This window comes from Chenopodium quinoa, unplaced genomic scaffold, assembly GCF_001683475.1.
Source record: "Chenopodium quinoa cultivar QQ74 unplaced genomic scaffold, ASM168347v1, whole genome shotgun sequence".
Lineage (NCBI taxonomy): Eukaryota > Viridiplantae > Streptophyta > Magnoliopsida > Caryophyllales > Amaranthaceae > Chenopodium > Chenopodium quinoa.
The window spans coordinates 125,554-140,296 of NW_018744052.1; the positions used below are offsets into that span (position 1 = coordinate 125,554).

The window sequence follows — 14,743 nt, forward strand, 5'->3', positions numbered from 1 at the left end:
TGAACTACAAATTCTCTGTTCCACATTGCACCACATTTAATTTTTCAAAGCATCCCAAATTGGTCTGTTCTGATGTCAAAATAGCCAGTGCCACTTCCTGATTACATCACCCTTCCCATCTTTAATCTCTCAGTCTATCTTCTAACCCTCTCAATTCTTCCCCAGAAAAATCCAACCATGACTCCAATGACTCAATGAGTCACAACTACCCAGCCCAACCCTGCTACACCTCCAGTCCACCATCATCTATTCTACCCTGTCAACACCAGTTACAAAATCATTAATTCCCTTAGCCATCAGCACCGCAATTATTTGAAATCCCCATCCAACCTAGCTGCGGCAACCTCAAATGGAAAACCTTAATGGACAATTCCAACAACTACAACTACAATTACAACTACAATAACAAAAACAACAAAGCTTTAGTCCCAAAATTAAGGGTCTTCATTACCGTCTTCGAAGTGCTTTGTTTGTGGTGAAGGATGAAGTAGTGGGTGAGGGTTGGCGCTGGTGGTGTACGATGAGTGTTTGTGATGTAATTGAGTTTGGTTACAAAATCTGTTTGTGAAAATATTAGGTGAGGGTCTAAGCAAATGGTATTGATGGCAGTGAGGGTCCATGCAAATGGTATCAGTAGCACTGTGGCAGTGAGGGTCCAAGCAGTTGGCATTGAGCATCTAAATCTATAGGCAGGTGGAAAGATGATGATGCGGCTAAGTCAACAGATGGAATGGTGATGGTGGTGGATTCCATATTCAGGAACAGGGTGTTCGTCATTGGGTAGTCAAACTCATTTGAGGGTGGGTGGTGATGGTTTGGTGATTCCAGAATGTGAGGATCAGGTATAAAAGTATTTTACCTTTTAATAAATGTTCCAAATTGCAATGGTACAACTATTGGGGAGCAGAGGAGTATGTAACATATATGCAAGTACACCAATCCCTATCTGAAATTCTGAATGCAAGTTTATGTTGGGTGCACACATGCATGTTGGTCTTAAGGCAACAAATAGCAAGGAAATAAACATCACCAATACAGGGCAATTAGAGTATGAAATTCTTTGTTCCCAATCATGATCACTTTTACTCCCCACGCTCCCTCCCCTTTTAGTACATTTGCACTCCTCGCATTGCTAGCCATTGTTTATCCCTTTCCTACCCTCTAATATCTTTTCATTTGTCACCCTTCTACCCTCCAACTAGACCTTGTGGCAGTATAGAGCTAATCTCTCTTGCTAACAGACCAAGAACTAAACCAATGAATGGAGCTTAATTTTTTCATTGGCCTATAGATTATTTAAAAAGATCAACATAGTTGTAGAAAAGGAGGGGCTAACCAAGAGGATTCAATGATAAACTCTTAATTCATAGTTCTAGAAAAGGAGGGGATAACCAAGCACTTTCTATATTGATCCATATCATAATTCATACTCCAATTTCTAAGAAGAATAATAAGATTAATTCTTTACGGAACTCCGTTTCTCAAGAGTTGCAATTTAATATGTTTATAACCTTGCCAATTTACCTAGAGTCTACATTCTTCCTTTCTTCGGGTTTTTTCGACTGCCATTCTTAATGCTGCCATCATAAAGCAAAAAAAAAAAAAGGGAAGGGCGGCGGGGGGGGGGGGGGGGGGACCTAATGCTAAGCCTTCTACTAGTTCTTCGTTCTTTGGGAGAGTCCAAATGAGCTAATGAATCATTTGAATAAGCAGTTACCTTAAAAGAAGCTTAACACTAGTGAAAGACTGCAAGTTCAAAGGCTAAATTAGGTGCTTTTGCCTCTATTGTCTATAGTGTATAGCTAGTGAAGAAGACATATTTTCTTGTGTGTGCTCCTTAAGGTGGTGACATATATAGGGAAAAGCTACATGAAATTGTCCAAATAAGGTGGATGGTAACAACTAACAAATACTGTACATAATTTGCATGTCCGTACTTTTTCCACAGTTTTGTGTTACTTGATAAGATCTTACAGGGTAACGTCTTTAGTGAACTCACAAACACACAGCTGATATCACCAAGATGCTGCTAGCAATTTACATATAAATTGTACAAAAAGCATCTCACCTAATTAAATTCCTAAATGCTGAATCCAAAAGATCAGCCCTAGTTGGTGGATTCAAAAGAAACTCATTGTCGACAGCACTTTCTACTCCAGCTTTCTTCAAAAAAGATGCTCTTTGGATAGCCAACAGGCCATCTTCTACAACATCCTCAACATGTACGGGGGGTGGATGCAGACCCCAATACCTATTCCTGGGAACCTGCAGAAAACCAAATGGTTAATGCACCCTAAAGACATACATACTATAAGACAGAATATGTATAAATTGACTTAAATATTGAAAGAATAACATGGACTTGGCTTGTTATCAAGGTTCTTGTGATGTTAGGCATGAACTTAGTGCCTAGCCAAATGGTGCCCATCAGTGCTAATGTAATCCCCCCATATTTTTAAATATGTTATAAATGAAATTTAATTTTATTTATAATATTGATTTGTATTTTTCCGTAATTTAATTTCAAAATATTCAAATTATTAATTTGGCTCAAAAATTATTTTGGTACAAATTATTTTATGAACCTTCATTCTATAATTTATTTGGATACAACTAAAGCTTAGTCCATTTCATTCATTTGGCCCATTAATTTTATAAAGCCCAATCTTTCTATTTACCCTACAACATTCTCCCCTATAAATACCCCATTAAACCCCAAAATTTTCCCACATAAAAAGGTTAGTCTTATTTTCTCCTTTGTTTTATTAATTTTTATAATTATAATTATTGATTTATGGGTTTTGATTTTATTGTTTGAAATTAATTTAATTAGTATCAAATTGTATTTTGATGATTAAACTTTTTAATTTCAAATTTTAAAAATGTCATTATTTTCAGATTTTGTAAATTTTATAATCTAGAGTTTTTAATTATTGAAAATCATGATTTTAGGGTTTTTATGAACAATTGATTTAGGGCATTTATAGTAATGATGTTTTGATATTTTGGTGATTATAACTACCGATTAGTTTAACTTAATTCTAGATTATTTTGAACACGTAAATTCGAGTTTTAATTTTTAGATTTCCGTTCGTTAATATTAATCCCGTTTTAATCCCGATCAGGTTCTAAACTCATCCGATTTTGATAAAAAAAAAAAAAAAAAAAAAAAAAAAAAAAAAAAAAGTAGTGTTTTCCATGTGGAAACAACGTTTTACGAAAGATTCACTACCTTCGGTGATGAGAACCACCCTCTCGTGGCCAAATTCAGCCTCTAAATATGATTTTCGGACAGTTTTTTATTTTTAACGAAGTTTGATTAATAAAATTAATTATGTTTAAAGTTAATTAAGCATAAATATATGTTTTTATTGAAGTTTTAAGAGGTTTTTCATCATGATATATTGTTGGAAATTACTTGGGATGGTAATATTAATTGTTGGTTGTTTTTTAGGAAGTGATTATTTCCTAGGAGACTTTTGATTGAGTATTAAAGTGATGTGTTGATAAAGTTTTGAAGGGTTTTTATTTAATCTAAAGTGCTGGAAATAGTTTCTAAGTACTACTTTTGATGTTTTATAAGAGGGTTTAATCACCCATTAAAAAGGGAGACTATTAGGGGTTTTTAAATAATTTTCAGATTTTTATTTAACTTTAAACTTATTGTAATTTCATGTATAAGAGTGTATTTTAAGGTTTTTTTATGAAGAAAATTTAAAGAACTATATATAAGCCTTTAATTTTAACTAAAGGGAAGGTTTTAAAGTGTTGTTCGATTTGGATTTTGAAGGTTTTAAAGTAAGTTAGTATTGCTGTAAATTTGATTGATTGGGTATTGATTGAGATGTTATTGTTTGGTTTAGGAGAGGTGTTTATTGAAGGTGATTTCTAGATAGTAAAGTGGCGTACCAATTCGTTTATTCAAGATACGTACGAGTTACGAAACCTTGCTTTTAGGTGCATGTTTAAGGACGGATCGAGAACTTAGTATCATGTATAGGGATGACTGGATTAAATTGTTTGGTTATACATTGTGGATTTTTGTATGACGTGCACTATTCTATATTGCAAGTATTGTTTATGCTCTAAATATGCAAGGTGCGCTTAGAGGCAAAGGTATGTGGTTGGTGAAATAATTAATTTATTACTCATCATAGTTTTAAAAAGCGCGAGGCGCACCGAGGGTCCCTGGAGCCTAGGCGCAAAGCGCAAAGCGAAAGCGCACGCCTCTTGAATATGAGGTGCAAATTTTTTAATGTGAATTTATTTTTATTTAACTTCTTTTTTGACATTAAAAATTTATTTAAAAATCAAATTAAATTGATAATTTTTTCATTTTATTTTACGTAGTGCTGTTTTGAAGAAATTTTACAGTTTTTTTGTTATTATTTTTCTTAAAATACTTAAATTTAGGCATAATAAATAATTTAAACTATTTTTTTTTTGGGTAAAGAAAAGGGAAGGTGGTCAGGTCACGTGCTTAACACTAAAAAAAAAAAAAAGGAGCAGGCTTTTTGGTAATAATAATAATAATATAATAAAATAAAAAGTAATAAAGAAAAAAAAAACTTTACTTTATTGTAGGTGGGTAGAGACTAGAGAGTCAGAGACTGCAGAGGAGAGAGAATAAGAAGCAGCAGAAAAAGAAAGAATGGAGAAGAGTGTGGATCGAAGAAAGAGAATAGATGGAAAAAAAAATATATATATACCTGGGTTGCTTCACCGGTGCAGGCCGCCGGTATATCTGCAGCCGGAAACCACCGGGGATTGATCGGCGGTCTGCCGTAGCAAAACCCACCAATTTTTCAATTGCAAAGCAACCCGTAAATTAGGTTTTTAAAAAATTAGGGCTTTTAAATTGGGGGTCAAATTGAGGTGATTTCATTCAATAAACAAGGGGCTTTTGCTCTGGGTAAGCTTTAATTTGGAAAAAAATGTGTTTTTATTACAAAAATTAATCCAATCCCCTTTCTCTCACGCCTCTAAACGTAAGGCGGCTCAGGCGTTGCGCCTTACGCCTTGGTGGAGGCGGTATGAGGTGCGCGCCTTCTGGAATCCGCGACGCCTAGGAAGGCCGAGGCGTTTTGGCCTGCGCCTCAACTGCGCGCTTTTTAAAACTAAGTTACTCATTCATGATTATGGAAACAGAATGAGTTTAGGAAGAATTTAAGTCTTATACGACGAGATTAAGTTTGTGGGGTGCCTTATGCACTCAAGGTGTTTATACACCGAGGTAGTTATTAGATTTAATAAATGTTGCTTGTCAATAATAAATCAAGAATTGAAATTTGAAAGTTTGTTTTACGTGATTGAACTAATAATGGATTGATTGTGTTGTTTGCAAATGAGTCATCACCAAGTCTAAACTTGTAAATCACGCAAAGTGCAAGATAGATGAGCAATAAAACTCTAAATTTGTGCACATCTGGAGTAATGACAACACAATCAGGGGTTGGGGTACACGGCGTATTAGCCGTTCACTTTTCATCGAGGTCGTCTGATCTACGAGTCTCTTATTTCAAATACTTTTCAAAACTAGGAGTTAGATGAGATCTCATACTAACTACGGTCACGGAGTCGCGCCCTTGGATGTTTTATTGATGTTTCCGAAAGGAGGCATGGGGTATTTCTTTCATTGATGTTCTAAATGGAGCATGCGTTGGACAACCTTGTCTATTGCTTAATCCAATGATTAAAATAATGATGAGTTAACTAAATTAGTGAAGTCTTAGTAAACTGACAATTGAGTCGTGTGTTGAGTCTATAATTTGATAATGTGTCATGACTGATTATTAGTAGCATGCTAGGGATTTCTTTTCATGTTTCGCAACTTGTATGTACTCAGTTTTGCTGATTGCGTGCTTTGTGTGTCTTTATTTGGTCATGGCCTTCGCCTTTCAATGACCCAGTAATAATCCAATCTTTACACTTGTAATATTGGGGAGCGGACTCATCACAAGTGTTTACATACTTTGGACTTGCATCAAGGTGGTGGGATTTTGAGTGGAGAGTTGGTTATTGTTCGCATATATTTCTTTTTATAAATTTGAAGTTATTTAAACTCTGATATTATTTATTTAATTTGATTTTATTTGTTGGTTTTGAAACTTATTTATAACTGATTTTTTAGTTTTTCCGCTGCTAATGTTTGATATAGCCATAACGTTTGAACACGTGGCGGTAGCACGCCATTAATTCTCTTGGATTTTGTTCAGGGTATTTAAAGGTTTTAAGAGAGAATTATTGGGGTGTTACAGCTAAATTCAGGGAAGAGGTAAGTAGTTTTACAAGAATCTCTTTTCCAAACCGCATAACCTAATACTTTTCGTCTTTGAGAGGTACAGAGATTTTAAAACGCCGGATAAGAAAATGATATATTTAAGCCCATGCAAAAAGAGAATTGCAATGTCTTTTAGAATAAAAAAAAAAAAAAAATTCAATTGTCACATAAGCAAAATAAACGAATTAGAATTAAGATTTTAAATTCAAGTATCACGTAACTACGTAAGTATAAAAAAAATTGATAGTTTAAATTAATTATAATGAAATATATTATATATTTATACTACCTCCGGTCCACATTAGTTGCAACTTTGGGGGTGATTGCGGAGGTCGAGGCAAAAGATCATAAGCATGATTATTGAAAAATAAGGGTATATGCTTAAGTTTTAATCCAACCTTTAAAAAATAAAAAAAAAATAAAAAATAAAAACAATTCAACTCAATTTATATTAATTACCCACCACCACCGGACTGTAGAGAAACCACCCACCGGCCACCACCACCACCACCGCCACCACCGCCTACCACCGAACCCAGCAAACCCAGCACCAACGACCCCCAAACCCACTACCACCAAACCCACGAACCCCCACGAACCCATCAACCACCAATTTATATTAATTACCCAGCAGCACCGATGAATCACACCAAACCCACAGATTTGAAACCCTAACCCACCGAATCCACCAGCCACGACCACCAAACTACCGACCCCGAGCAACCCAACGACCCCCGAACCACCAAAACACCAACCCCGAAACAACCAACACCGAAACCACCACAGCCGAACCTACCAACCCCCAAAACAACCAACACAGGAACCCACCGACGAGCCGCAATAAACACCCACCTACCACCAAACCCACGAACCCAAAGATCCACGAACCCACAAACCCACAAATCTAGAAAAATAATAGGAATGATTGGAGGAGAGAGAAAAAAAAATGGGGATGAGGAAGATGTAGAAATTTGATGAATAATGGTGATGAGGAGGAAGATGAAGGAGAATGAAGGTGGCTGCAATTGGTTTCGGTGGCTAATGGGTTGATTTTGGTGAAAATAGGTAACTTAATTAATGTTAGGGTTTAAGCTAATTAGATAAAATCAGTTTTGTAATTAGGGTGTTTTAAAAAAAAGTAAGGGTAAAATTGTAATTTTACCACTAAAAATTTACTACAAAAGGAAAGAAATGGGAAAGTTGCAATTAATGTGGACCAGCCCAAAATGGAAAAAGTTGCTACTAGTGTGGACCGAAGGTAGTATTAGGAATTATCTAAATATGAGACAAGATATTTACGATTTATTATTTTATAATAAAAAATCAAGTAAAAAACAAATGAATAAAATCATAAAAATTATCAAATAAATATACAAAATATTTGTTTTAAAAAATACAAACAAACCGTGCATCGCACAAGATTCATCTAGTTATAAATAAAATAATGAAAATAAAAAAATGTAGTATAGTGCCTCATATCTGTCACAAAACTCAATATGAGGTAGAAGGTAACATTTCTATTGCTAGGTAAATTTGTTGATGTCACTTATTTTATAACAGCCAATAAATTATCTACTAACCACTTTGTCTTTTTTCTCTTGTGTATTGTAGATTGCCTTAGTAGCTTAAGGTATGTGAGTGAGTAAAATACTTACCTAGGTAATACTGTAACACTCCAATACCACACAAAAGAAAATGATGCTAAGTGATCAAGTATTTCAGGGACTAGAACTAGATTTCATTTATATATTTTTATTTCTCTTTCCATTTCTACAGTGTGCACATTCAAAATAGTGTATACTTCTCTCATTTTCCCCCGCCCCTCAACATCTCCGTTTATCACTATCGTCCACACACATAATCAACTTTAAAAATCATAACAAAATGTAAGCACAAAGCTTTAGCTTAATTTCCACAATCAATAGCAGTTAAATTATCGACTGACAAATAAAACCCTTCACAAATCTGCAAGGAATCAATATTTGGGGGAAGGGTACATTAGTCATAGCCTATTAGTAGTAGCTTGGGGAGTAAATTAGAGTTTAATATGAGAGTTATTCTATAAATAGGCCTCATTAGGAGGAATAATCATCATGTTGAATATTGTTGAGAAGTTTGTTATTGACTTGTTGGAGAGCACCTTCCTCTCAAAAGAAGGCATTGTATTGTTGAACAATCAGTTTGATAATACAACTTATCCCTCTTAGCTATCCTTTTCTATCTAATTAGCTTGCTTACTTACTGTTTGGGAGCTAATTCCTAGCAAAAACCTTCCTCCTCCACACCCAAACCCCCCCCCCCCCCCGCGGTCTTTCCGCCCAAACCACAAATATATATACCTACAAAACAAAGAAATAAAGCAAAAACAAAGAGGCAAGCTTTACAATTTAAGAAACAATGAATTGGTGAGAAGGAGAGACGTGAAAGGATATTTGGACTTGCATTAAATAAAAGATGTGAAAGAAATGAATTTCACAGGGATCAATAAGAGAACAACACTTGAAGCTGTTTTTTCCCCTTGAGGAAACAAAAAAACAAAAAGGTGACTTCAAAGATACAATAGACTTGATTGGTAAAAAGAGTTTTAACCAAAAATGAGGAGACCAATTTGAAGGGTTCACTTCATAAATCCGCAATTTTTATCGTATGATAAAGCGCTTATTGAATGAGCTTGTTGACTTCTTAAAATTGACAAATGAAGTTAGGTTAGCTGTAACCACATAGCAATGATCTCCAAAAGTTACTATAATTTACATCCCTACCAGCCTTACTGCTTATGTCTTCTAGTACTGATTTGTCGTTTTACACGTTCAATAACAAAAAACTATAAGTTATTAACTAATTTTACCAATCATATCAGATTAATATAACCATCTAGTCAAATTAACAATTTTTTTGTAAGAGAGTCAACTAGTAATCAAACAAGGCAATAATCTATATTAATTGCTTAAGATGAATGGAGCAACACAATTCATCACTAATTAAAAAGAAGGGGGGGGGGGGGGAATTACCAGCAAAGACCATCGATTAGGGTCTCGTATAACAAATGGAAATATTTCTGATGGCTCCATGGTTTCTGACAATAAGAAATGTTCAATCGCTTCCTCAAAACGCAAGTCAAACAGCAAAAGAAACCCCACTTGAGCATGGACAAAAGACACCATTTCTCTAGAAAGGTCACCATCAACCTCAAGCTCCTTCACTAAGGAGATCGCTTCCTTATAATTCTTCTTCCGTAACAAATCTTTAATTTGTTCTTCAGATGATATTTTACGGTAACAAAACACCTGCCAAATGAGTATCAAAAAGAACAGCGAACGATTATCATTAAGCATCCAATAAATTATACTTAGATAACTAAGCAGACCTTGCCAATATGACAATAAAACAATAGATAGTGAAATAAAAGTCCCTCCAAAAAATTAAGAAATTCTCCAAGATCTTAAAAAATTAAAACATTTTAAACCTATTATTTAATTACATAAGAATGTCTTTTCTTATTAATTCAGACATCTCCATGTAACAGTGTCTTCTCCCCTTTCCTCCTTAAGTATATTGGTAGGGCTAGCAGCACTATAGATCACTGGTAAGACTTGCTTTCTTCTGATATTTAGTGCTGTGTATAGTTCTTGTTTTCCTCTTTTTGACTCATTGACTGCTGCTTAATTAATTAAAAATTTGCTCAAGAGCTTACGCATATATAGTTTTGCTGGTTATGTTGGTTTTAGTTTTGAGAATGAATTAAAATATTGTGTATTGTGTCTTCCTCTCATCTCATTTAGAAGATGAATTGATTGATGAGGGGACTCCAGTTACCAAGCATGTTAGATCAGCCCTCAGCCAGTCAGCCCTGAGGAGGTCCTTTTTGATATAAAACCTAGAAAGAATAAGATAATTCAGTTCTTAAGAATGATAAGTTTGATTTTAAATTATTCCAATTGTGATAAAGGTAGTAACATGCTCTTTTTTAGCAAGCCAATGAGTTTGAAGTTATAAGCCTTGTTTCACAGTATAGTGTTTTTCTTAAACCTCAATATTATTCCTTGTTCTTCGTAACTTCACAAGTTGTGATCAAGATGTGTTCATTGGTGCTAGACTATCCTGAGAATGCTAAGGGCTAATATAAGGGAGACTTAGTGGCTTAGCTTTAAAGGAATTGTGTAATCTAATATTCTAATTTCAGTCAAAAAAAGAACTTGTTACAGCTGCTGAAGATTAACCTACAAATCAAGATGTATTAAGAGATTTGCAGAATGTAGAGAGCTTGTTAAATTATAGCTCTAGAAAGGAAAGACCTTCCTTAAACTAATATATTCTGTTAACCATGAAGGTTCTGTTAAGCATCCGAATGAGTCGACTTCGCAACAAGTGGATCAAGGATAAGATCAGAGTCGTTTGACAACAAAGATCAGAGTCGTTTGACAACAAAGATCAGAGTCGTTTGACAACAAAGATCAGAGTCGTTTGACAACAAGATTAGACTAGGTTGTCAATACAATCAGGTATTCATGGAAACTGATTGTACCATTTGGATTGACCACAAATGAAAACACCAAATGTTGTTTATGCATGTTTAATCATAAATGCTAATACAAGTAGTGGAAGGCCACCTTGAGTTTAATGATAAAACATTATATTAAAAAAATAATAATAAAAAAATAAAAAATAAAAAAAATAAATAAAAGGACAACAGAAATAAATAATCGCAACTTTGCTCCATCTTCCCAAAACAACCCCTTTTACTGGGATCTTCTTTCAACAATCTCTTTGACCTATAATCTGCTAAACAGGTTAAAATCTTTTTTTTTTCGAAGTCTATCTCCTCCTAACATGGCCACTAGTCCACCACCATAACACCACCCTAAAAATTCACTTGCCCTCTGAAGTTCAACCCTGCCATGGCCACCCCAACCCACCATGAACCCCCCAAGCACACCGAAAAACCCTCTACACACCCCCAAAACTCAACCCAAAATCCCCTTACCACCCCGAAAACCAAACCCTTGCCACAATAAAACCCCCATTCCAACATAAAAAAACCCCACCCCGGCCCTAAAAACCCATTAAACAACCCGAAAACTCAACCTCCACCCCGAAAACCCCACCCCAACCCCAAAAAAAACCCTAAAAAGTGAAAATCCCCTAGCCATGCCAAGAAAACCCTATAACTACTTCGAAAACCGAACTCCCACCCTGAAAATCCTCACCCACTCCTAAACCCCACCATAGCCACGCCGGAGAACCCCCTAACTACCCGTAAACCCTCCGGCCACACCAAGGTGATCATTCATGCCTTGGTGGGGTTGTAGGTTTTTTAAAACTATTTTTGTTTTTTTAATTGTTAAAAAATAAAATATACCTATTAAAAGCCGACACGTGGAAATAACCTAAGAAAAACGATAACCAGTTGCTAAGGGATCGTTAAAAGAAGACTCTTGTCAAAGGTTGGATTATTTTAGTATAATTGAAATGTAGGATTATTTTGGGAAAATGAAGCAAAGGTGGGATTATTTACTTATAGTTTTCCAAACAAAATGAAATAAAAATAAATTTTCCTTTTTTAAATAAAAAATAAAAAAAAAATAAAACTCTTCTTTGTAAATTGATCAAATTTAAACTGCCGCTAAGAGAGGAAATTGCATAGATCAATCTCCCATATTTACATGTTTGAAGGGTTGTGTTACTACAGTTGGTAATTAAAATGATGCACACAAGTCTTTAGAAAAAGTGATTCCTAAGGTCAAGGATCAAACAGTTAACATTCCAAACTTGGAAAAGGTTAAGGGCATTAAAAAAGATAGTGACATAGAGTCCATTGTTTCCATGTACAGTAGCAACTGTTTTGACTTACTTGACACTCCAAAAACTCCTAAATCCTCCCTTCGTTTTCTCAGGTATGCCTTGACCGTGTCAAGTTGATGGATTTACTAGGAATAAATTAAGTAAGGCCACTAAATCCATGGTATGGAGGACAGATAATAATTCTAGTTAGTATCCCCCAGATGATGATACTAACAGATCATGTATTTTCGTATATGAGAGAAGATAGCTCAAAGTAGTCCAGTTTATTTTATGTACTTCTTATTTCCTTTTGTCAGCTTTCTACTTTTTCTCTATACCCAAAATTGCCCAAACAATAGGAAACACAAGATGATTTGTAAAACTATGTTGAGGTTATTATTGATGCATGCCAAAGCTGCAATATCAAAAGAAAGAACAAATGGATAATCTTTCAAAGGAGAATATCTCCATATGTCTTTTACACTAGCATCAAATTCTCGCAACTAAATTATCAGAATATTTCTTGGCCAGAATGTCATATCCAGCAATGAAGTTACCCATCAATTCTCTGGACTGAATTAAATGATTCAATAAATAGAGGATACCTCTGAAGTAAAACAGGAAAAGCAGAATGAATGTCTGATCTAGTAACTATTCCGAATTTCTGAGACAGTAAGTTAAGAAGCAAATAATAGGGGGCAAACAAAATAAAGCACTTTACCTTAGATGATGTAGCAACTACAACAAATCTTCCATTCACATCCTCCTCGTCAGAAACAAAACAATTACTTGTTCCAACATCACCCTTGAAAGAAAGAGCTTGAACACAATTTCCTGATGTTTTATGATATAATTCCATCTTTCCATTACTAGCAACCACCACATACGAAGATATCTCAGCAATCGAACGAGGAACACAAACAAATACCAGGGTACCACCAACGGGCTGTCCATGACTATCCACTACAATGCCCGCATTATCAACTAGTAGAAGCACCTTCTTATCTTTTGACAACAATTTGAGACAAGGAATAGCAGCCGTATCAGGCAGAGAAAATATCAAATCAACATGCCCTGTAATACAGGACATCAAACTATAAGCATTATCAGTCCCTAAAATCAATGAATCATCAAGCCAAGCCATACTCTTCACACCATCAATACAAGACATTTCCTTCAAAACCACGAACAACCCACGTTGCCCATCCGCCTCTCGATCATGCTTACTACTGCCTGAATTCAGCTCAATGAACACCACTTTCTTCCCCATTGCCACCACAAAAAGGCAGGCACCATCATTATCCACTTCCCTAGAACTGAATTCCTTAACCCTCGCCCCATTCGATCTAACCCCGCCACCTAACTTTTTCATAAGCCTCCCACCTACACTACTACCACTACTACTAACTCCCTCTTCATTAATCCAATTAGAATTTCCAGATTCAGTACTACAAACCCTTCTAGCAACAACATTAACACCCTTCAGAATCCCTAACTTTTTCACAGGCTGTAACAATTGCAGATCAACTAGATACAAAAACCCATCAGATAGAACCAAAATTCTACCAATTTGATTAACAACATGAATTGAATTAATACCAGAATGACTGATACTAACACATCTTACAACCTTCAACTTACCATCATCATCGATTGTCGCCGATGACGATGATCGATCAAAATTAGGGTATATGGTCAACAAAAGAAGATCACCGGAATTGGTACCACAGTAAATTAAAAGCTGAGAATCATCGATAACAGCAATGGCGACGCAGTTGAAGGAATGTAGAGAAGAGGAAGACGATGAAGTCGATGAGAGGTCAAAGTGTGCCAAAGATTCTAGGACTGTCCTACAATTTGAGGGCAAGTTCCGTCCCTGAGCCAGGGCAGAAGGGACGGAGACCCTTGACCCAGGGAGAAGAGGTCCGTTTTCATTGTTCCTTCCTAACATAGAAGTGGTAGTGCTAAATCTTACCTTGGAAGGTATTTCAATGGAGGGTTGGAAGCTTAGAAGTCGCTTCAATGGAGGATTTAGACATCAGAGTACGGTTCAATTGAGGAGAGAGACGGAAAGTGAAATGCTCAAAGGAAGAACACAAAAAAGGAAAGGGAAACACTGTGTTTTCAATTTTTTTTTTTTTTTTAATTATTGACGGGAGTGTTTTCAATTTTTTCTATTACACTAGTTGCCCCATCGCGCACCTGGCCAATACTGAAAATATCGACACATCGATAGTGTTTATTGGATTTCTTGGTTAAAGTTTTATTTCCATATTGTATATTTTTGAAACGAATGATAAATTTTAGTTTTTGTAAATTTGATATGGATATGGAAAAAATTGGAATGATTTGGATATCGGGTGTTGATATCAAAGCAGGGATTTATTAACTTATTGTTAGGAATATATGAAAGTAAATTATTGTTAGAAATCATTCAAGCTATTTTAAGCTTTTGGTTTATTAACTTATAGATCATGCATTCTCAACGCTTGAATGTTTACACAAAATACATTAAGCTGCAAATAAATAAACCAGACATGAGAATGCTAAATCAAAGAACTTTATTATACCTTAAACGATAAATTTTCGAGTTATATGAATACATATGAAGCAATTACAGAGGCTAAACTGAAAAATCAAACCTCTTCTCTAGTTATCATATTCCTAATAACAATTGCACTT

At 35.2% G+C, this 14,743-nt stretch overlaps 1 protein-coding gene across 1 annotated transcript in view; it reads right to left on the reverse strand.

Annotated features, from left to right (window-relative positions):
- The window catches only part of LOC110690619 (transforming growth factor-beta receptor-associated protein 1-like), a 31,072-nt gene extending 16,720 nt beyond the window's left edge, over window positions 1–14,352 (reverse strand). The window contains exons 1-3 of the mRNA XM_021867469.1: window positions 12,783–14,352; window positions 9,292–9,567; window positions 2,069–2,265 (exon numbers count right to left, since the gene is read on the reverse strand). Coding sequence (XP_021723161.1) covers window positions 2,069–2,265; window positions 9,292–9,567; window positions 12,783–14,012 — 1,703 coding nt within the window. The 5' untranslated portion in view covers window positions 14,013–14,352. The remainder of the gene's footprint in view (window positions 1–2,068; window positions 2,266–9,291; window positions 9,568–12,782) is intronic.
- Between the last annotated feature and the right edge of the window lie 391 nt (window positions 14,353–14,743).